General features: G+C 35.1%; 3 protein-coding genes across 5 annotated transcripts; all 3 read left to right on the top strand.

Moving 5' to 3' along the window:
* Window positions 1-1,397: 1,397 nt before the first annotated feature.
* On the top strand, window positions 1,398-12,220 carry LOC124439103. Of its 3 annotated transcripts, XM_046989320.1 has the most exons (7): window positions 1,398-2,147; window positions 2,308-2,384; window positions 2,943-3,013; window positions 4,357-4,463; window positions 5,719-5,946; window positions 11,571-11,638; window positions 11,784-12,220. In XM_046989320.1, the coding sequence occupies exons 4-7, from the start codon at window positions 4,368-4,370 to the stop codon at window positions 12,202-12,204; spliced, it is 813 nt and encodes a 270-aa protein (XP_046845276.1). In that variant the 5' UTR covers window positions 1,398-2,147; window positions 2,308-2,384; window positions 2,943-3,013; window positions 4,357-4,367; the 3' UTR covers window positions 12,205-12,220. The 3 variants fall into 3 exon arrangements, 1 of the variants encoding a protein (XP_046845276.1); XR_006946274.1 differs by lacking the exons at window positions 1,398-2,147; window positions 2,308-2,384; window positions 11,571-11,638; window positions 11,784-12,220 and adding an exon at window positions 11,450-11,460 and having other exon boundaries at window positions 2,529-3,013; window positions 4,354-4,463; window positions 5,719-5,952; XR_006946273.1 differs by lacking the exons at window positions 1,398-2,147; window positions 2,308-2,384 and having other exon boundaries at window positions 2,531-3,013; window positions 4,354-4,463; window positions 5,719-5,952; window positions 11,587-11,965.
* A 240-nt stretch (window positions 12,221-12,460) lies between these two features.
* LOC124442032 lies at window positions 12,461-16,003 on the top strand. The gene is made up of 5 exons (XM_046992536.1): window positions 12,461-12,615; window positions 13,445-13,611; window positions 13,728-13,781; window positions 13,874-13,943; window positions 14,429-16,003. Exons 2-5 carry the CDS (start codon window positions 13,456-13,458, stop codon window positions 15,727-15,729), a joined length of 1,581 nt encoding a protein of 526 aa, XP_046848492.1. The 5' UTR covers window positions 12,461-12,615; window positions 13,445-13,455; the 3' UTR covers window positions 15,730-16,003.
* A 1,163-nt stretch (window positions 16,004-17,166) lies between these two features.
* Window positions 17,167-22,924, top strand: LOC124434114 (PDZ domain-containing protein GIPC3-like). Its single transcript, XM_046983999.1, has 5 exons — window positions 17,167-17,667; window positions 18,630-18,996; window positions 20,106-20,227; window positions 20,497-20,578; window positions 22,489-22,924. Exons 1-5 carry the CDS (start codon window positions 17,278-17,280, stop codon window positions 22,638-22,640), a joined length of 1,113 nt encoding a protein of 370 aa, XP_046839955.1. The 5' UTR covers window positions 17,167-17,277; the 3' UTR covers window positions 22,641-22,924.
* The last annotated feature ends 10 nt before the right edge of the window (window positions 22,925-22,934 follow it).

Below are 22,934 nucleotides of genomic sequence, written 5' to 3'. Positions count from 1 at the left end.
GACTGTGCATGCTCAGACGATTTGTCTTAAAACTTGTGACTGAGCGAGCTAATTACTCCAAAATCGGTACTAGTACAACCAGTTGGTCGTTACCATGAGCTTGGAGAGTTTGTGGAGTTGACAACGCATGCTCAGATTCTCAATTAATTTGCGACAAAGAGAGCTCTGAAATTGGTGCTTGTAGATGCGCTGAGCAAGTTTCCAATCATATATTTTTGGCATACTCTTTGTCTTCTTAAGCATTTTATTTTTCTCCATAACTTTGTATCTGCATATTTTGTGCATAAACAATGCTCTAAGATTTTTGACAGATATTATGTCTTGGACTGAGGTAGAAGAAATACTTGAACATGGAACTTACAACAGTTAAACACAATCACGCATGACAGATAGGAGAAACAGCGACGCTAGTTTGAAGATAGCTTGATAAAATTAAACGTAGTTCAAGCACCTAGCGTACCCTTGACAGTTTTGGAGGAAGTCTCGTTGACGAATGAAAACACAAATGATTCTAAGCATGTTGACGACAATAAAAGCTCTAGCGAGGACGAAACTCCAATACGAAAACAGCCATTAATAACACTGAAGATATGTTCAAAAGAAATATCGATGAATCGCATATACAGTTTGGAAGCTCGTTGGCTCACGTGGTATATAGTAGTAGGAACTGTTCATGATGTTGCTGAGAATTGTGAGAACAGTACTCTATGGAATGCTTTTGACGAGGGATCGTACAAGGACCAACAGAGAATGTGGCGGATTCTCCGTGAGATTTTCGTTTAGCTCAATAGATATGTATAAGGATTTATTATTTGCTATTTTTGCCAATAGGGTATTATGATTCCATTAAACACGTTTGGACATTTTTGGTTTTCTATTATTACATTTTTTAGGTGTTTTCTTTAAAAAGTCAACTATTGTTGAGGAAAAGAGTTTAGTCTCTTGATACATTGAAAAGCTCGTTTTGGACCTGTAAGTTCCTTTTCATTGAATAGCAGTGTCAAAAAGAAAGTTTTACCCTTCTCGGAATATGTATTTGGTAATATAATGATAGGCATGCTTGAAAACTGCCACTCAAGGCTTCCACTTGAAAATATGAAGATCTTGAGGAAAAACAAGCATTAAAGTGACGAAGAATTTATAGCTACTGTCTTTAAATGTCATATACATTGTATAGATGTCTATATCCGGATAGCCTTAACCAATGCTTAGCACAGCAACTTCTTGGACATCCTTTTATCTCTCCAAATCCAATGTCGCATGTTTTAGCAAATAACATCACTTCAGATCAGCTTGACGCTGAAAAATATCAAGGGAGAAATCAAAATTGCTGTGATGATGGAGATGATTACCTGATTTGAAGCCTATTCGTCTCGCCTACGCTCAGAGAAATTTAAGAGTTCTGGAGGAATTTCAGGTGTTACAATTGCTTGGGAAAAAGAGGTTTGCCTTAGTTGTCACCGAATGAGAGGGAAGATATAGGGATTGTACACGAAACAACGTTCAAAATTTTTGTATCTATGTGAATTCAGGAAAAAAGTTACATTTCAGAAATTTAAAGTTACATTAATAGAACTGCACGGAAAGATGAGCGACCCCGTCATTTAAGGAAAGCAAATTTCTGGAATGATGCCATAGGTGGGTTGCATGTTACGTCACGGCAGCCATGTTGATGGCCAAATATAAAAGAATATTTTATCAATACCAATGTTGGCACCAGCGGACGTGGGCGGGTTACATTGTCTCATAATTCTTTAGAGATTAGCTGCAATCCGAGAATTAAACAAGCGTAGCATTGAGGCTCTAAAACTTTCTGACCTGTTGATTGATTTTGCATACAAGTTAACGTTTCTATACGTGAGCTAGCAGACATGTCTTTGGTTTGTTCCCACACAGCTTCTTTATCTACTTAGTACTGAACTTTGGACTATCTTCTGATTATTAACTTATATATTCGGAATAGTGAAGTTGAATTGCATGTTTTGTGCAGCAGTTTGTTGAATATTGACTATTTAATCTGTATTGGTATTGATCTTTGCTTTTATTCAAAAGAGCTGGGCGACTATATTGTGTGTGCGAAAATGGAAGCAAGGAAACCGCGTATCATCAAAACATTGATGTCACAAAAATTTATGAAAGAATTTGAGGTATGGTAGCAGTCATACCCAGCCTACCAATGATCATTTATTTGCACCTAGACCTTAATTTACCTTGACTTTGACAATCACCTTTGCACCATTTGCATAGTAATCAGGCATTAGCATAATGATCAAGCATCAAAATCTCACAATAGGTTTTTTCCTACAGGTTGTTTTTTCCTGATTCACACCCTGGAAACTCCCGTGAGTGGACACCCTTGTGACTATGACCTAATGTCTTCTTCGGTGAGTTGTCCTCTTATAAATGGTTATGCGAGGTAACAGTATATTAGTAAAGACCCGGCTTCCAAGTGCAAAGTCCCCTTCAAGAGATTTCAGCTGCCGAGAGGGGATAATTTTTCTAAGCTTTCTGTTTGTCTCAAAGTATTACAACTGTGAAATATTGTAATAGTGCATTGACGTTCATTGATTAAGCCATTCACTGTTCTCTAAGAATAAATCTTTTATCTCTATATATACATATTTAAGTTTTGACTGCATGCTCCTTTAACTAACAAGGGCCTTATAACAGTAGGACGCTAATAGCTTGGATAAGCTTTAGATATCTCATAAAACAGTATCTCTGAGTGGTATTTAAATGGCTACTTACAAAATACTAAAATCAGTATTTTTTATTCATTTTTTTTCTGTAAGTTGAATTGTTTTGGACTTTGACATCATGATATCACATCTTCATGACGTAATTGGTGTGTTACATTACACCCATAAACGTGACTGCCAAACTTTTCACATCACTTACAAATATATAAGCTTTCACGAAAGTTCGGCACTTTGTTACTATAGAGCTCCTCAGTGATCAGACTTAAAAACTACACACGGACAAAGTCGTTCAAATTTAAATCCACACAAGTAAGGTAAATTTTTTTATGAGAGTATTACATATACGTATATTAACATAATTCTTGTCACTGATACAGATTTTCATCTCAGCTACGTGCTAATGATCATTGAAAATTTTTTTGGCTGTGACATTTTTTATTGTTGACTTTGATCGTTTTTATATCAACCAAATATATAGCAATCGCTTATTTATGCATGGTTTGAATCGCATTTGACTTTCATGTATAACTTAATATTTGTATTCTTCTCAATTGCTAAAAAAAATTTGCTTTTATAGATGTCTAGAAGTTATAAATATATTCTGTGCTTTGCCCAATAAAAACACAGGTGATATATTTATGCCTTTGCACGTTTTCAAGGAAATCAAAGCAACATTAGTGAATCTAATGAAGATATGATCTTCGCACTTTGTTGGTTTAGGAGTTCAGGTGACTCAAATTGAGTCAATTGACTCACCTGAATTTTAAGGCTCCTGAGACGATTGCTTAAATTGTCCAACAAAGTGCGAAGATCATATCTTCATTTAATTTCAGACACCACACTGCATAAAACATTCATTAGTGAATCTGCAATTTTTAAAACTTCAAAACTGTTCCGAATCCTTTCATCTCAATCACGAGTCAGCCTCAATGGTCTTTCATCATGTCATATGAACCACTGGACATTGCGCTTGTGTGCTTCATGAACTCATCATGTATATTCGTCATGTATATTCGTGGAGCTCTTCTAATCTTCTCAGTTGCTACTGAACAACTTTAGTTTTAAAGATGTCTCCTAGATTATTTTCGGTGTTTTACGCTATAAAAAACTGGTTGATATCCATGCCTTTGCACGTTGTCAGGAAAATTAAAGCAATATTTTTGAATCTGCAATTTTTAAAGTTTATAAACTGTTCCGAATCTCAATCACTAGTCAGCCTCAATGATCTTTCATTATGTCATATGAATGACGGCACATTGCGCTTGTGCGGCATTTAGCAATACAATTAATTTATGTTACATCTACAAAGCAAAAAATTGCGTCATATATAAATAATTAATGTCCTACAAATCGTCACATCACCGTTAGGGTGCAAGTGTTAGTGCTAGTTTCTTAAAGTGTTCGTTGCTTTCTATATGAACCCAAGAAAACTTTGACAAAAGTACGATAAAAAATGTTTCGTTGGATAATTTTGTCAACCCTTTACATGGCAGTTTTGCCATATGGCAACAATTACCAAACGAAATTTGTAGGAACTTTTCAAAAAATTCGCCAAGTAAAGTGGTAATTGCTCACCATTCATGCACTGTCTAAATGAACCAATCGCTTTCCATATTATTATCAGGTCTCTTGATGTTAAAACATTTTTTGTTAGAAGCACAAAGAAGTATGCTAAAAAGAAAAATGATGTGGATTTTTGTATGTGCTCTCATCTTCAATCATATGTGGTTCATTGAAGGTGTTGCTGAAGGTTCCTTATCAAAGGTTTGTGTTTTGACGTACCTTTGTAATGCTAATGTCTCAACTTTATTCCGTGAAAAATTGTTTGATTTTCGGAAAATAAGAATTGAATGGCCATTTCATAAGAAACCAACGCATTATTTGAACTCTAAACACTATCTTACAATGTGTATTTTATAGTGAATTAATTTCAACAACACACAATGTTTAACATGAAAACAATGCGACATAACTACATAGATTCAGCAACTTTAGGCGTAATTGAAAGTCTAACTTTTCTTCAAGTCTTTAGCAACATTTCAGTTGCATGACTAAGAACCTACGGTAGATCAATCTGTGTTCCTGTACCACAGTATATAAAAAATAACAAATATATTGATTGCCTGCTGTCGTGACAATCAACAATGAACTCAAAATGGCAATCAAAGTAGTAATAAGATGAAAACGGAGCACAAAAATTTTCAATGGAGTAGCGCTGCAGCCTACTGCATTTATTTCACTAGCAGACGCACGGATTTGTTTTGGAGTCATATCGTTTTTGAAGCATTCAGATTTAAAAAAACTCTGGACTTTCTCAACTCTAAAAAATTTATCAAATAACTACTCGTTTTTCGTTTGATGATTTCGTTTTTCACTGGGCATCATGCCAAAATTTTCTAGGCCGATATAATGCCGTTATTCTTTCCATCATCTTGCATAGGAAATAATTCTCTCATTATACAAAACAACAGAAAAACCCAGCCCTTTAAATCGATTAGTCTAATTTCACAAGAACAATTTTTTAGAGAATTGTGTACTGTGGAACGTTCAGAAAACTTTTAATGCATTTATATGTTTTATTATAGTAAATTTATGTAATGTAATTATTGTAATAATTACATTACATAAATTTACTATAATATACTAGTACTTTATACTATATACTATATACTATATACTATATACTATATACTATATACTATATACTATATACTATATACTGTATACTAGTACTTTAATACTATTAGTATATTTTAACAATAAAAACATGCAATTAATGGTATTTACTATTGTACGTTAACTTAAAAATTGCTGTTTTTAGACAAATAATGTGAGATGCGATCCGGAAAATTTCAAAGCATTTTTATGTTTTATTATAGTAAATTTATGTGATACAAAAAATATTTTTAGATGATTTGAGAGTCACTTGTTTATTAACATTTACTATTTTGTGTTACCCTCTTTAAGAAATATTCCATTAAGCCAACAAATCAGTTAACTTAACCAGCGCTGTTTTTAGATAAATAATGTGAGATGTGATCCAAATCATGTGTGTCCCGATGGGAATACGTGCTGCAAGGATGACATTAAAAAGATATATGGTTGCTGTCCTCTTAAGGACGGAGTATGCTGTTTAAAAAAATATACGTGCTGTCCTAAAGGAACGATGTGTGACGGGTATGCTTGTAAAAAATCCCCTGCTGTTTATGCAGCTATGTTAATGGAGCCGAGTATGAAGCAACGTGCGGTTGAGGTAAATATGTGATATTTTTTATCGATTTATTAGTAGTCACAGGGAGCTTGTCGTTGACACCTTATTTCCCGTACTGAACCTGTAAATATTAGTTTCTTTATGCATAAAATTCTACGGTAAGAGGTCAAGTAAATATAAAAAATAATACTAATACGTAGTTAATAATAAAATTAGACAAAATATTGATTGGAAAACTAAAATTGATTTTGCTTAACTCTGCATTGATCATTTACTCTGATTCGTACATCTTTAATATGTAAACAGTAAACACTATTCGCAAAAATCATAAAATTGGGGCTTTTTTGGTCGAATCACGTTTATGCTATGACTTGGACAGTTACTGTATTAATTATTGACAGTGCATTCATTATTGGATTTCCTAACTTAATTCTTCATTAATATAAAGCTTGCACAATGCTTCCCACCATCATTGTCCAGGTTGATATTCTTTTTATCACTTTACTAAACAATAACAGAAAAAACAGCCCATTTTGAATTTCATTACAGTCATTTTTTTAGAGAATTCTGTAATTTTGAATGGTTAGAAAAAGTTCAATGCATTTATATGTTTTATTATAGTAAAGATATGTAAGATAAAAAATATTTTTAGATGATTTGAGAGTCACTTGTTTATTAACATTTACTATTTTGTGTTACCCTCTTTAAGAAATATTCCATTAAGCCAACAAACCAGTTAACTTAACCAGCGCTGTTTTTAGATAAATAATGTGAGATGTGATCCAAATCATGTGTGTCCCGATGGGAAAATTTAGCCAACAAACCAGTTAACTGTCATTGACCCCTTATTGGAGAAGCTTAATAGCTTAATAAAATATTTCTTAAAGAGGGTAACACAAAATAGTAAATGTTAATAAACAAGTGACTCTCAAATCATCTAAAAAAATTTTTCATATTACATAAATTTGCTATAATAAAACATATAAATGCATTGAAATTTTTCTATATAATACTGTTGTGTACAAATTTAGCTGTACCTGCAATACATGCAATTGAAAAAAAATAATTGACACTTATTGATTATGTAGTATAGTTATTATGTAAATTATTACTATTTCGTACGTCATATTACGTATATTATAATTAAGTAAAGATCTGTATAAAAGTAATGTGACAAAGCAATAAAAGGGAGAAAATCTCACAATATTACATCGGGCGACAAAGATTACGAAGGGACGAAGAAATACGACTTGATCCTGAGAAAGATACTACATTTCGAACATGACAGCTTTGCCTAGCTTCCCTACGTTCAACTTAGAAGAACCAGACCTTAGAAAAGCTTGGGGAAAATACGTATCAAGATTGGAGAATTTGTTGTTGGCAATGAACATCACAAATGCCGCAAGAAAGAAGGCGATGCTCCTGCACTATGTCGGTGAAGAAGTTGATGAGATATTCGAAACTCTAGAAATTGACGAGCCAGATAGAGAAGAAGATGTATTTAGAAAAGCGGAGAAAGCGTTACGAAATTACTTCACTCCACAGAAGAATATAGAATTCGAAGTTTATAAGTTTCGTCAAGCGAAACAACTCCCAGGAGAAAACATATCCGCGTACTATACGAGATTGAAACAACTGGCAAATCCTGCGAATTTCATGAAGAAAGCAGAGAGATAAAAACTCAGATCATACAAAATGGTTTGTCTTCAAAATTGCGGAGAAAAACGTTAGCAGACCCAGAAATAACGATGGAGAAATTAATACAAATGGGAAAAACAATGGAGATGTCAAAAACACAAGCAGAAGGCATCGAAAGCACGAATCGAATTTGGCATAAAATAAAGCAGTTCAAGACGCCCACGGATAAAACCTCAAATGCTTCCGAATATTCATCGAAGATCAAATGCAAATTTTGTCCTCGTGAACATCGTCCAGGGAAAACAAATTGCCCGGCATATGGAAAGAAATGTCGACAGTGTTTAAAGTGGAACCATTTTCAAGTTTGTTGCTATGAGAATCGAAGAGGCAAAGAGCGGATGCAAGACAATTATCAAGGTTCTCGCGCTGAATCAAAAAAGCGAAACGGACAGATAAAACGTAATCAAGTAAGACCTCGTCAAGTGAATACGGTGCAAGAAATAACGTCCGAATCAAGCATGGAAGATGAATATGTATTTTCAACGTTGACGGCGCAACAAAAGCTGCCGAAATTTATAGTTAAGATAAATGGTACTCCTGTGTCAGTCATGGCAGATACCGGTTCCAGCGTAAATCTCTTGGATGAAGTGAATTTTAACAAATTGAAGAAAAGCCAATATCGCAGGAAGCAAATGAGAAAATCTTTCCTTAAGGGTCGAAAAAACAACTACCAATTAAAGGAAAATGTCAGTGTGTGGTCGAAACCGATAAACTATATGGGTTGGAGACATTTTTTGTTGTTAATGGGAATATGGGTTGCTTGATAAGCTGGAAAAGTTCTCAAAAATTGGGCCTGGTACAAATAGTTGCATCCATAGAAGGAACTACAAAGTCTAAACAGGAACCCGTTAAAGAAAAGGCACAAGAAAAAGTGAGAGAAGATACCAAAGTGGAAGAGCTAATTAACAAATATCAAGAAGTCTTTCAAGGACTGGGAAAATTGAAAGGGTTTCAAGTTCATCTACACGTAGATAAGGACGTACAACCTATCGCACAACCTCATCGTCGGGTGCCGTTTCATGTGAGAAAAGACTTGGAGAAACAGTTAAAACGAGACGAAGAACGTGGAGTCATAGAGAAAACAGATGGACCAACACCTTGGGTTTCACCAGTCGTGGTCGTACCAAAACAAAAAGGGGAGGTCCGAGTTTGTATAGATATGCGACAAGTAAACAAAGCAATAAAAAGAGAACGACACTTGACTCCGACGATTGGTGAAATTATAAGTGATCTAAATGGTGCTGTATGGTTTAGCAAATTGGACTTAAATCAAGGCTATAACCAGTTAGAGCTCGATGCAGAATCAAGATATTTGACAACCTTCTCAACACACATTGGTCTCCGGAGATTTCGACGTTTGAATTTTGGAATAAACTGTGCTGCAGAGATATTCCAAAATGCCATCAGAGAAACGTTGAATGGACTGAGAGGCGTGATTAATATCAATGATGACATTATGGTGTTTGGCGTAGACGAGAAAGATCACGATGCAAATTTGAACGCGGTTTTACAACGAATTAAAGATCGAGGACTAACTCTTAAGAAGGAGAAATGTCTGTTTAAGAAAAAAAGTTTAATATTCCAAGGGTATGTGTTCTCAGAGAACGGTATTGTGCCGGATCCCAATAAAGTGAGAGCAATTAAGGAATGCACAAATCCTAAAGATGTAGGAGAAGTACGAAGTTTGTTAGGCATGACCAATTTTTGCTGTCGATTTATTCCACATTATGCCACAATTACGGAGCCGTTACGTCGACTTATCAAGAAAGATGCCCCATTCGTGTGGACAAGAGAACAAGAAGACACAATGAAAGCCCTACAGAAAGCATTAACAGATGGGCCAGAAAGTGCGTATTTTGATCCGGATAGTGATACGGAGGTTTTCACAGATGCTAGTCCAGTTGGTATTGCAGCAGTCTTGGCGCAGAGGAAAAAGGGAGAAGAAAAAAGGAAAATAATTGCTTACGCTAGTAAAGCACTAACTACCACAGAGAAAAATTATTCTCACTTGGAAAGAGAAGCTTTAGCTATAGTATGGGCCTGCGAACATTTTCATTTATATTTGTTTGGAGGAAAATTCACCATCGTCACTGATCACAAGCCGCTGGTGAAAATATACACAAATCCATCATCAAAGCCATCTGCGAGATTAGAACGATGGGCTTTGCGATTGTAGCCGTATGATTTTGAAATCGGTTTTCAACCTGGAACTGAAAATCCTGCAGATTTTCTCTCACGTCATCCCTTATCTGATGAGAAACTAAACAACCGGCAAGAGAAAGTAGCAGAAGAATTTGTTAATTACGTTACACAGAACTCGGTTCCAAGAACAATCAGCAGGAAAGATCTGGAAGAAGCTACAAGAGAAGACATTACTCTTCGAGCAGTATTTCAAGCCATTGAAACAAGTAGATGGTTTGAGAGTTCAAAGATGGTAGGAGTAAATCAAGCAGAATTTAGTTCATATGAAAAAATTAAAGATGAACTTTGCATATCTTCGGGTATAATTCTACGAAAACATCAAATAATCATACCAGAAAGTTTACGAGAGAAAGTAGTGAACATTGCTCATGAAGGTCATATGGGAATGTCAAAAACAAAAGCGTTATTACGTGAAAAGGTATGGTTTCCACGTATAGATGAGTTAGTTAATGAAAAAGTTAAATCGTGTTTAGCCTGTCAGATTACAACTCCAGTCAGTGAAAAGGAACCATTGAAAATGTCAGAGTTGCCAAGATCTCCTTGGAAAGAGCTAAGTATGGACTTTGGTGTAGCTCCTACAGGCACAGGTGAATATTTGTTTGTTTTGTATGATGATTTTTCCAGATATCCCATTGTAGAAGTAATCCGATCAACGTCCGCAAAGACTGTTATACCCTGTTTGGATAAGATTCTTTCGGAGTTCGGGATACCAGATACGATACGTTCAGACAATGGACCGCCATTCATTAGCAAGGAATTTTACGAGTTTTCAAAGTATTTGGGATTCAAACACAGAAAAGTTACTCCTTATTGACCACGAGCCAACGGGGAAGTGGAAAGATTTATGCGTACTATCAAAAAGACAATAAAGGCTGCGATAATGGAGGGAAAAATTTGGAAGCAAGAAATCCACAGGTTCCTGCGAAATTATCGTGCCACACCTCATAGTTCGACCAAAATCTCTCCATCTATGGCTTTATTCGGTCGACCAATGAAAGTACGTTTACCTGAAGAACCATTTCATGTAGATACAGAGGAAAGAATTCGAGTACAAGATGATAGAGCAAAATTGAAGATGAAATTACATGCAGACAATAACAGGAACGTAAAGACAAGTGAGATTAAAGTAGGTGATATGGTGTTAGTAAAGAAAGATACGACCACTAATAAACAACAAACACCCTATGATGGTAAGCCATGTGAAGTCGTGGAAAGAAAAGGTTCAATGGTAACAGCGAAGAAAGATAACATGTTGTTTACTCGTAATTCGTCATTTTTCAAGAAGATAGAAAATGGGAAAAGTCCAGGAAAACCCATTGAGGAAAGTATAAAGGAAAAAGAACGGCGGTATCCTTTGCGTACAAGAAAAGCCCCTATTCGATACGGACAAGTTGAAAGTTAATTTAGAGATAAAAGTTATTTAGCTATAAAAGAAACAATTAATATTTTCATAAACGAACTTATAGATACAAAATACAAAACAAAAATATATTTAATTAGTTTGGGGAGAGGTGTAGTATAGTTATAATGTAAATTATTACTATTTCGTACGTCATATTACGTAATTATAATTAAGTAAAGATCTGTATAAAAGTAATGTGACAAAGCAATAGAAGGGAGAAATCTCACAATATTACAGATTACATGGACATTTTCACTAGAAAAAAAATTGACATTTTCACTGGAAAAAAACGTGCGAATCGTGTGATTAAGGTGTGACGTTGTTTTGTAGAATGATGTAGCAACCTTCTTTTTAATAGAAATCTTTCCTTTCAGGCAACGAAACTATTGCAGATCTAATCTTGAACGAAGAACAAGGCATACACAAGTAATCATTTAAAAATAGTGATATCGAAAAGGATTTTCAGCAAAATGAAAAACATGCAGTTTAATGCTGTCATTTTTGTCTTGGTGACGGGGCTTAGTTGGCTTGGTTTTGTCCTAACAATATCATTGGAATTTTTTTTGTTCAGCATGAAGATTTCGATAAATTTTCCAGCAATGTTTCTAAATATTTTGAATCATCATTCAAGAAGGACCAGAAAAGAAAGAACAATAGTGAACACTGAACATTACATCTGGTTTTACTTCAAAACTTCAAACGTTAATGTAGCATCCAATTCTGAATATATTACACCATTGGCGTTTACCCAAAGGGCGTTTCCTTGGGGTCATTTCCTGAAGGTCTTTTCTCGAGAGTCTTTTCGTGGTGCTGTTTTTCTACGCTTTTTCCCAGGGTTCTTTACCTGTGGTTCATTCTCGGATATTTTTCTCCAGGGCTTAAACCCTTCATTTTGCCCAGAGTACTGTACATGCTCAACAGTATCATATAGTATGTTATATATTTTGAATAAATTAGTCGTGACTTTTGAAACTTATATTAGCAGTCGATAATCTACTAAGAGATGTGAGGGGGCGTCTGTTAGAGACGGAGCCTTTCGTAAAAAGAGGCGTCTAATTGAAAACTCATGCTTCAAGAGGAGGGTTTATTAGATACGAAGTGCTTATTTGGCAGGAGATGTTTATTGAATCATTTATGATCATTTAAGGTATCTACTACACATGACCATCAATTGTCGAGTTTGCTAGTGACAGCGGTTTAATAGTGCAGGCTCATAAGTAGTTTCATTTCGACGCGCGCTTCCGTATCTCTGTTCCGTATATGTGATGTCGATATTGTTTTCGATGGTTTCACGGACGACGAAAGCGACGTAGTCGTTTGTCTTTTTACAAAATCATTTTCAAGAAATAGTTCTCATCAATTCTAATCCGATGCTATTAAATTTATTTCACGGTGTTGATAAGGTAAGTTCAGATCTGCTTCATATTGCAAGACTTACTACATCTAATTTGCTTTGGAAAGTTGTGTGAATAGCAACACTATCATCTATTTATAGTTGTAGTTATTTAAGAGAATTGCCACTGATGTATATTATATAAGTGACATACTGCGTTCAAGGCATTAGAAGATTTTTTGGAAAACCTGCAACGCATATTTTGTTCGATTTGCTCTTTTGCAATATTTGATATTATAATCATAATCATTGGATTATCGTTGTATGTTTATGTCAACTCGCTTAGCCGACAAAATTTTCAACTTGTTACATTTTTCTTTATGGTGTTTACATGATCATTGAATCAATATCCTGTATAATGGAAGAAATACTTCTTCAATGAAATGAAAAAGGGCTTCTTTTGATGGAAGATATGTATTGGATAGCTCATCCATTTTGTTTACATGCTTTTCACTGTCGCATAAATCCTATTGTTTTGATCGCTTCCAGTCTATTATTAAATCAAATAATTGCAATAATATTTCAAAGTTATTTTTCTCAAATGGATGTGATTCTCAGCCACAATCATGAAAAAGGCATAATTTTGAAAATTTTGTGAACTCATGATCTTAAGGCAGAACGATCTGGTTTGTTGGATTTAAGAGATTATGCTTCCGTACCTCAAAATTTTGTTGAGTTAGCAGTTCGGTGGTTACCTAGTGTGCTGTTTGTGTCAGACTTCATATGCTGACAGCCTGAAATGATGCTTTCTGTACAAGTCCTTGTTCTCAATCTGTCAATGTATAATACTTATAAAGATACTTTATCATTTAATACCAACAAAAGGAACTTTTTTTTAGATTGATATAGAATGGATGCAAAAGGATATACACAATCTAATGGTCCGGTGGATCATGTCGCATTATTTGCTGTAAATAATAAACCAGAATATAGGAGAGTCTACCACTTACTTGATGAACTTGGCTTTAGCGATCATAAATCTGTTTTTAGTGAAAATCAACTCAGGGTGAGATAAAATATGCTTTTAAAAATTAACAATGAGTGTGTTACATGCTTTTAGTTATTTTATTATTATATTTTATGATGTTTTTAATCTTTGAACTCTCATTATTCATGCTATAGGACTCCAATTTAGCTTACATAGATTCCGAGGATGAATTAAAGAGCCTACTGAAGGTAATTGTTTGGATTAATCTTGATGTAATTTTCACCAACATCAACCTCAAAAGTATTTATCGTATTCTATTTAATTTAACATACAAATTTAGGAAGTTGGCCTTCCTATTGGTCTGGTGTTTGCATTTGTTAAATTATGGTTTCGTTGTAAAGACAAACCAGGTATCCACCACTTTTTAGAATCATATTTATTTAAGATGTTGTGCAGCATATTTGCTATCAAATTGCTAGATTCAACTCCATTTTGATACAATTGTAAAGACTATTTCTTTAACAACATCTATTATAATTTCGTGGTCATACACCTCAAACCAGTAACCATTGTTGGTTTAACCATGCTAAACAATCTGGCATGTATAATTTACATGTTTAGAAAGTGTGTGCCATCTGCAATGCATTATGGACCATACTAACATTGAAAGTAACATTTTTGGCTGAGAATTTTGTGTACACTTAGCAAAGAAGAAATCTAGCTACTGTACCTAATTCACCTAACTTTGAATGAAAATACTAATTTCAAACATTTGGCATCTTTTTGAACATTGCATTGCTTTGTAGGAAAGTCACAGCAAACTCTTGTGCAATTTGTCTAAATAAGAGTTTTCAATCTTAGAAAACTTGCTATCAATTTAATTTCCTTTTTTCAGATAGCTGTCTAGTTGATGCAAATGCCCTTAGTCGTCAATACCCTAACGGAATTGTGAATAACGTCGATAAACAGACACAGACTATAGTTAACATGGCAAATGTGGAAACTCAGACTGAACATTTAAATATTTATCCATCTCCACTTCTACATGCGTCTGATCCTTACGAGATGTTCAATCCATTTTCAAGCAGCTTTCAATATTTATCCCAACGAATACCTATTCCTAACAGTATAAACTCGACGTATCCATTTGCACCGCCTTGGGCTTTTAATCCCCTTATGACAAAAAGCTCCCAATATAATCCCTCTGGGGATGTTTCCGAGTTGAGTGGCTTGGTGAATGGTTTTGCAGTCTCTGATGAAAGCATCATCGATCCCATGGAAAATTTTAATCCTCACGATAACGAGGAGTCCATTCCACTAGAGAAAAATGGCAGCGAGGTAGTTATAGAGTCGAGCAAACCAGTAAATATATCTAGCCAATATTCCCTTTTTCCAGACGCAGAGCCTTTGTGTTCACCCAAAACATCCCATATTCTTGGTGATAAGGATGACATGGCGTTTGATCGTTCGTTATCCCAGGAGCTTGACCATCGATCTTATGCAACTGCTTTAAAGGATCACATGGACAGCCAGCATTCTCTACCCATCAATCTCCAAAGTGATCCTTTACTGTCACCTGGTGCGCGCTCTCGTTCTTCTAGTACGACGTCGACAAATAATCTGTCTCGTTCAGCATCCAGTGCGGAAAATCATACCTTGAATCCATTGCGAGATACGTCAAAACCACCAAACCATCGTACTTACGCTGGTGTTGATGATATTGACCCGAAGTCACATCTTATAAAATATAACTCCGGCCTTCCTAACCTTACATTTTCTTATTTCTACGATAATTTGCCCGATAGTGAGGAGTATAAAGAAGCCATGAAGGAGAAACCCGTTAAAGCGGGCTGGAAGCCTCTACCTGGTAAACACGAGAAGACGGGGCGCCGTTATGATTTTAAAGCTCAATATATAGACAAGGAAGGTCGTATGCGTCATGGTGTTCGGGTCCGTGGAGCACTAAAGTCTATGGAATGTTGGCTGCATACCAATAATAAGCCACCGTTCGATTGTCTGTTTGCACATTCTCGTATCGGGGATACTATGGAATTTATTTGCGTTAGGTGTACCTTCGAGAAAGGTAGGAATTATGAATGCCGCGATAAGAAAGGTCACGTGTCATTCATCTGCAATTTGGGACCATATCGAGACATCAATGGAGAAAAATGGCGCGGCAAACTGGAATCATCTTAATTTTTATTAAAAATTCTTTTAAAATAGTATAAAATATGCAATGTCTTGGTATTTCTTTTGCACTATTATACGTTATTAGATTCTTTAATTCACAGCAACTGATAAACTCTTTTCAATCGGCTAAAAAAGCTAATGACGCAGATACACGTTCTATACTTTGTGATATATGGAGGAAGGAATAAGCGGACTGACATAGGCTCGAATGAACGAAGGTGTACATCTGTTGTAATAACTCTATAACCATTGGCAACAATAAATATTCTTTTTATCATGACACGTGACCAGGCCAAAAATTGTCTATTGCTTTCTTTCAATAAATATTATAAAATCAAAGAAACCTTGAGGATCTAGAAAGTTCGGAGGCATGCACTCTTGAGAAATTTTAGATTAGCTAAATCTGGGTGAATTGCCATGTATTGCATTTTGAGGATTTTCATCTATGTTTTTACTATTCTCAGTATTAGAACAAAAATACTGATTTTAGTGATCTTTCTCATACGGAGCAAGTTAACAGCTGTGAGGTTAGCCGAAAAAATCGGTTCTTTTGGTCGTTTTTTATACATCGAGGTCGTCACATGCCATAGAACCGATACTTCCGATTTTATTTGTTCCTTTAACGTCTGCTAGACGCCCATCTCATTAAAGGGGTGAACGTTTGAAAAGCACTAAAATTTCAGGAGTGCAAACTAGTTCTGTTCCATCTTCAATTCAAAGCCGTACGAAAGGGAGTCTCATCTGTAAATATTTCAAGAAAGAAGACAAAGACAAGTTTTTGCCATGTCTGTGCCAGAAAACAACCGTTCGCATGCGCTGAACTGTACGCACTTTATTATCTAGTGCAAGTCGTGTAGTTTCGTTTAATCGGGTACCGTCGTGATATTGTTGTCACAAGTACTTATACATTCACCCCCTCGCAGTCATCCACCGGACAACCGACGTCACGTACATATATAACAGGGGTGTCTCAAAAACACGGCACCCAAAGATTTATGCATGCATATGTATTAGTTTGCTGCATAAATTATACAGTTTTTCTATGAAATTCGAATCGTCAGGTCTTATTCCATTCCTAGAGGTCACGAGAACTGTCAATGCATGAAACTAATTTGAGTCTTTTAAAATACTGTTTAATTATGCTGCAAACTAATTCATGCATGCATAAATCTCAAGTGTTTAGGTTTTTTTAGACACCCTGTAGAGCCAATGACAAAAGATGTCGCTTTCCATTCCAAATACTAACCCATATTAACTAAATATTAACACATATACTTACATTGAAACTTATTACTACTATTAAAACTGAACCTCGAGTGCTCAAAAAAATGGTCTAGTAACAAGTTGATTGAAACCGTACAGCACCAACCGTACCCCTGCTTCCAGCCCGTTATGAACGCGCATTATTATTTATTATTATATTACGTCACCATAGAGGGCTGCAAGAGGATATAGAAATCTGGTGACAAGGCAAAATGTTAATGTGAGTAATAATATAACAACAAAACAACGCTTGGCATCTCCGTTATTCACAGAAAGTGAGTTTCAGGCGAAATGCCGTTTTTTAAAAAGGGAAATAGTGGCAATTTATCTAAGAAAAATTATAATGTCGCCGACAGAGATGTTGAGCAGAAAAATTCAATGAAGGAGGCAAATTTCGATGGCTTACCACCACGACCACCAAAAAATATCGCAAACAAATCTAATCCCTCCGCGTCAAGCCAGCAATGTACTGCTCAAACGTCTGATTCGCCGAGAGCAAAGAGAAGTAACGGAGAACCATATGAGAAATCAGAGACAGACATGAATGGCAAGACGACACCAAAATTCATATTTTATTGCCAATTAGCTCACGGCAGTCCGACCTGTGAGATTCAAGGTTTTACAAATGTAAAAGAATTGTACGGGAAGATATCGGAAAGCTTCAAAATCGATATGAATGAAGTGAGTTTTTTTGACTTTATAGTTTCGTTGGACTAGCAACATTCTCTACGAAAATAAATATTGATGTAATTGTTCACTTCGCAGTTTCTTTGTTTGCGGTCGTTTACTCGTAATTGTGTTTTGTATCACTTTGAATGTCATTCTTAGGTGTTGATTTTGTTCCCATCTTTCTTTTTTCCTTTATCTGCTGGAATTATTCTCTAACTCAGAGAACTTAATTTCTGACGCCATATTTGTTGTTTTTAATTAGTTCTAGCAGGTGAATTCACAATATTTTTCTCGTAATTAGAAGTTTTAAATTACAATTTATTTCAGCAATATTACTGGGCTATATTGAGACGCGAAGTATTGCCCAGACGTACATTTTCTGCTAGTAATATTGGCAGCGCAATATTTTTAACGATGGCATATACTTCAGTGACATTTTAGTGAAGTTTTCTTGTCATTTGTTGCTTTATCGATGTCATGCGAAAAGTCTAAGTCGATTAGTGAGTATTTGAAACAGTAGGTGACTAAAACACTCTATCAATCGTCTTAGTGGAATTTTGACGTATTATTAGAATGTTTTCAACTAGTGGAGACAGTAAATATAAGATTTAGCTTGAAACACTATATACAAAGGACGTGGAAGACAAGTTTTTGATGAGTTGGGATGGGTGGATACAAAAGACAAGTTTTTGATGAGTTGGGATGGGTGGATACAAAAGACAAGTTTTTGATGAGTTGGGATGGGTGGATACAAAAGTTTGAAAAGGACTTCAAGAAGAGCTCCAAAGGGGGGCATTATTTGCTTCTGGTAAAGTTTTGAAGTTGTACATTAATATGTCTCTATAACTATTTGATGAAACATCTCACTAGAATTGTATTTGTTCCCTCTATTTTTGTGGTCATAAGTTATCTACTACATTACATACCACCTTAACAAATTTTGTAACATACATTTGATTTTGATTCTTTTGCAGATACTATATTGCACTTTAAACTCATACAAAGTGGACATGGAAAAGTTGCTTGGAGGTCAGATAGCACTTGATGATTTTATATTTGCTCATGTTAAAGGTGAAACGACACAAGTCAAAGTTATGAAAAGTGAACCAGCTTTAGGTTTGACCATTACTGATAATGGTGCTGGGCTAGCATTTATAAAGAGGATAAAAGAAAACAGCATTACAGATAAAGATATGGGAATCCATGTTGGTGATCATATTGAGTCGATCAATGGTGAAAATGTGGTTGGATGTCGGCATTATGATGTGGCAAGAAAGTTGCGTGATGTCCCAGTTGACAGTGAAATTGTGTTTGGTTTGGTGAAACCACTAAAGGCATTTGGTATGTATGGGTCTCATAAATATAATTCATGTCATTCAAATTTTGCAGTGCATATCATTATGAAAATTTTCTCTGATCAGAATACATGTCAGTCTTATGGGAAAAACATTTAAGTTCCAAACTGCTTATGGAATGAGTGATTTCAAGGATATTTTTTGTTATCAAATCAGTCAGCTAAAAAGTTACATTCATTGTTATATGACCATAATATGTTTTTGGATACAATTTAAACCAGGTTGATTTATTTAAGGCTGTGACCTAAATTTTTTATCAATTGAATGAAGGCTCTGCTTTTGTTGGTGCTTGTTTAAGATTTTGGGGAACCACACTGTTTGAATAAAAATATAATGACCATGAACAAAAAGTACATTTGATCAATTTATTTATCAAATATAGCAAAAGATTAGTTGCAAAAATTTACATGTTGTACGTATGATGAAAATGAAGTTGAAACTAGAAATATAGCTCAAAGATTATGGCCCCCTAGCACAGTTTGTTATCTCAGTTCACTTAACCCAACAACCAACTTTTGCGTATCATTTTTCTTAACGTTTTTTCTTCTTGATTGTTTTTCACACTTAATGTTCATTTTCAAAAGGTGCTTAAAGGTCAAATTCAAGTTTGTATAGACATAGGTATTTTTAGACATTGAATCAAGTGGAATTGAGATTAAAGTCGATTGCAGTTTGCATTTACGTACATCGGCATAATCTCGAAACGCCTGCGTTCAATTAATATATGTGCATTAGCTAATGACAAAGGTGTTGGAATAATTGATATATTCAGAGTGTATGACACAGTGATGCTACGAAACTTTAACTTCGACCGAGTAGCAAAAAACAATGAATTGTTTTGGTGGAAGTGAAAGCATAATTAAATACGATTCTTGATTAGCGAGAAAAAGAGGCGAAAAGTCTTGCATTTAAGAACTGAGGGAAGTAGTAACGATTGATAAAACACTGAAGAAAATAGCTAATACACATTTCATTTCCCTTGAATCATCGATATCTTTAATAGTGTTGATCTAATTAGTCAAATTTTCGAATCATCCTGTCTACCCAACTTTTCCTTTGCTATTTTAAAATAAGAAATGCAACTTTTTTACATAGAGGGTATAAACTTTGGCAAGTCAGGTCACAAGAATACACCTGATATTGACAATAGCAAACTTGGAAGTGGACGTGCAACCTTACGACTACGATCAACTGGTCCTGCAACTGTCGAGGAAGAGGTAATAAGTAATTTCCAACGCTTCTTTTTTCCACATAGTTTTAAGCTAGCTTGTTTCACATCCTTGCATTTACTTGAAAAAACTTTCCACTTTTTCTCGTTCTTGTGTCTTGCTACTTTGTCCCATCATTCGACTTTCCCTATCTTCGTTAACTATTCCATTGTAATGTTCGGTCATCTTAAACTTTCAGCAAACATGTTTGTTTCTTTTTATAATGCTATAAAGTTAGTGGAATCATCAAAACGTTTGCCTATGATATTGTCTTACAGCTACCTGTATGGGAGATCAATGCTGCGCAAAAAGTCGATGACTTGTTGGAAAGTTTCATTGGAATCAGAGATGCAGAATTAGGTATGATTACATTTTGTTAAAGCGGGTTTTCTTTTTATATTACGAAGGTCTGAATATTCTGCGAGGAAATTCCGCAATTTAGATTTTTTGAGGACATACTTAAATCGCTCGCCGAGACGTTGAAAAAACGCGGATATTCAAAAAAGTTTGATTGGCGAAGTTTTGCTGCTTAGAAACGCTTAACCTATAACTTTCGGTTATTATGATATTTGAATTCAAACTTTTGCGGCAAGTTTTTGACCAATTCCGAATTCACTATTGCAAGTGACGTCGCGAATTTTTCAGATAATCGTTATAAAAGTCGTTGTGTATAAACTTAGATGAATTAAGCTCGTTTGCCGTTGTAAATATTTCGCCTGAAAACTGTTGAACATAATATAAAACGCTGTTGGCTATTTCTCGTGAATTTTTTGGGCAATATTTTGCGTCCAAGTGTTGGTCATATCCCTTTTATTCTTTAACTTTATTAAAATATGATGCCTCTCAGCTAGGCGTGAATTAGACTTGGCGGCTTTTTTAAAATCGGAAGAAAATTCTCAATCTTACAACATCGTTATGGTCTGAGACGATGGCGGCACTCTATCTTTGAATGAGATTAAGAATTTTCAGACTTTAATGAGACTATCACTTGTATTGTAGAAGCTCACTCACACTGACTAGAGCTTTAAAATCACCTCATAATGATTTTCCCATGAATGGAGAAACGAATTTGTCATTGAAAAGAGCACGCTTTCTTTGTCGCGCTCATTGAGTGCAAAAGTGTGAGTGAGCTTTAAGAATAGCCTAGGCATTTGTCTTCGAGTTTGCACGTAGGTGACAATGTTATAGACTTGAATGAGACGTCTCCATGTCTTCGTAGGTGACAATTGCTCACATTCCTGATCAAATTATGGTATTAAAAAAGTTGAAGGTAGTTTGGTTTCATCCAATTACGTTGTTTATGAAACAGTTTAATGCCCGAGAGCTCCAGTATTAGTATCGGCATATTGAACAATTTAACCTCAAAACACATCAGTGTAAAATACACGTGCCGTGATCTTTTTTATTGCAGTCAGGTGTATATAGTCCTTGGCCCATGAAAAATGCTGTAACTTTCTGGAATTTATACACCATTTTTTATGACAATTTTTAACCGTGAAGATAATTGGAAGTTTCAATAAGATGATTATCATCTTAACATTGAAAGCGTGAGGATTACTATTCAGGAATGTTTCGAATGCGTTTCTTATGTGTTACAATCTATGTAAGGAATTTTGAACAAATTAGGTAGCGTTCGGCTTTAATTTTTGATAGTCCATTTTACTAATCTCAGGGAGGTTTTCGATTTGCGTATTTATGTACATATAATATCTATCGCGTTTACATATGCAAGTGAATACTGTTTATCATGCAGTGATATCAGTATCCTTCATAAAATTTAATTTGTTGTAAATCCTTTCTTGGCTTACCTCCGGAAAAGCGTATCAAAACCTTCATAAAGTGAATTGCTGATTTGCGAAAATCAGAAAAAATGTACCACAATACTGGCTTCAAGTTTTAGGCGATTTAGTTGTGTTCCAGGGGCCGGTTGCGTGAAGACTGGATAGCGTTATCCATTGGATAGCAAAAATTTTCAAACTTATGAAAAAGGTGTTTATATTTTCGTTACGACAAAGAAATTTCGTAATCTTCGAAACAACATATAATTTCAGTGATTGCTCAGTTCGAATCTTATATTTTTGCTTTTTAAAAGGTTTTATAAAAGTTTAAAAAAATTGTTATCCAATGGATAACGCTATCCAGGCTTCGAGCAACCGGCCCCAGATGTTTTAGGATGTTATCAATTCATGTAAACTAATTAAATACGGTTAAAATCCACCATGAAAGTTGCTAATAGTATAACAATTCACTTTTGTCACTTTCTTATTTAGCCGACAGCTTGGTGCAACTGTCAAAGAACAAAACGAACCCTAGTGAGTTTACAGCTGCTGTGGAATCAAACTTTGGCGAATTCGAGTTTCCAGAGGACTTAGTCTTTGATATTTGGGGAGTGATAGATGACGCAAAACATGGTAGATTGTAGTTAATCTCTGTATGTATATTTAGTATACGTGATATAACGTAGCAAATTTTCCGTTGCACGGAATCGATTAAACGTCGTCCATCTCTTATGGAAGAGAAAATCACGAGAGAGCGTCATGCTAAGAAAAAACATACAAATTCACTCTTACCATGTAGTGCCACGTAAAGACCGGACATGTTTTAGTCGTCCATGTTTTATATAACGATTAAAATAGGCACGCGAAGCGTACCTGTATTTGAACAATAACAATTTCTTTTAGAATAAAGCGTCTTTTGTGTTTCCGATTTTTTTCTG

The sequence above is a fragment of the Xenia sp. Carnegie-2017 genome, unplaced genomic scaffold, assembly GCF_021976095.1.
Source record: "Xenia sp. Carnegie-2017 unplaced genomic scaffold, XeniaSp_v1 HiC_scaffold_1, whole genome shotgun sequence".
Taxonomy (NCBI): Eukaryota; Metazoa; Cnidaria; class Anthozoa; order Malacalcyonacea; family Xeniidae; genus Xenia; species Xenia sp. Carnegie-2017.
Note: the sequence above shows the minus strand (reverse complement) of the source record. Positions and strands in the feature narration are given on the sequence as shown.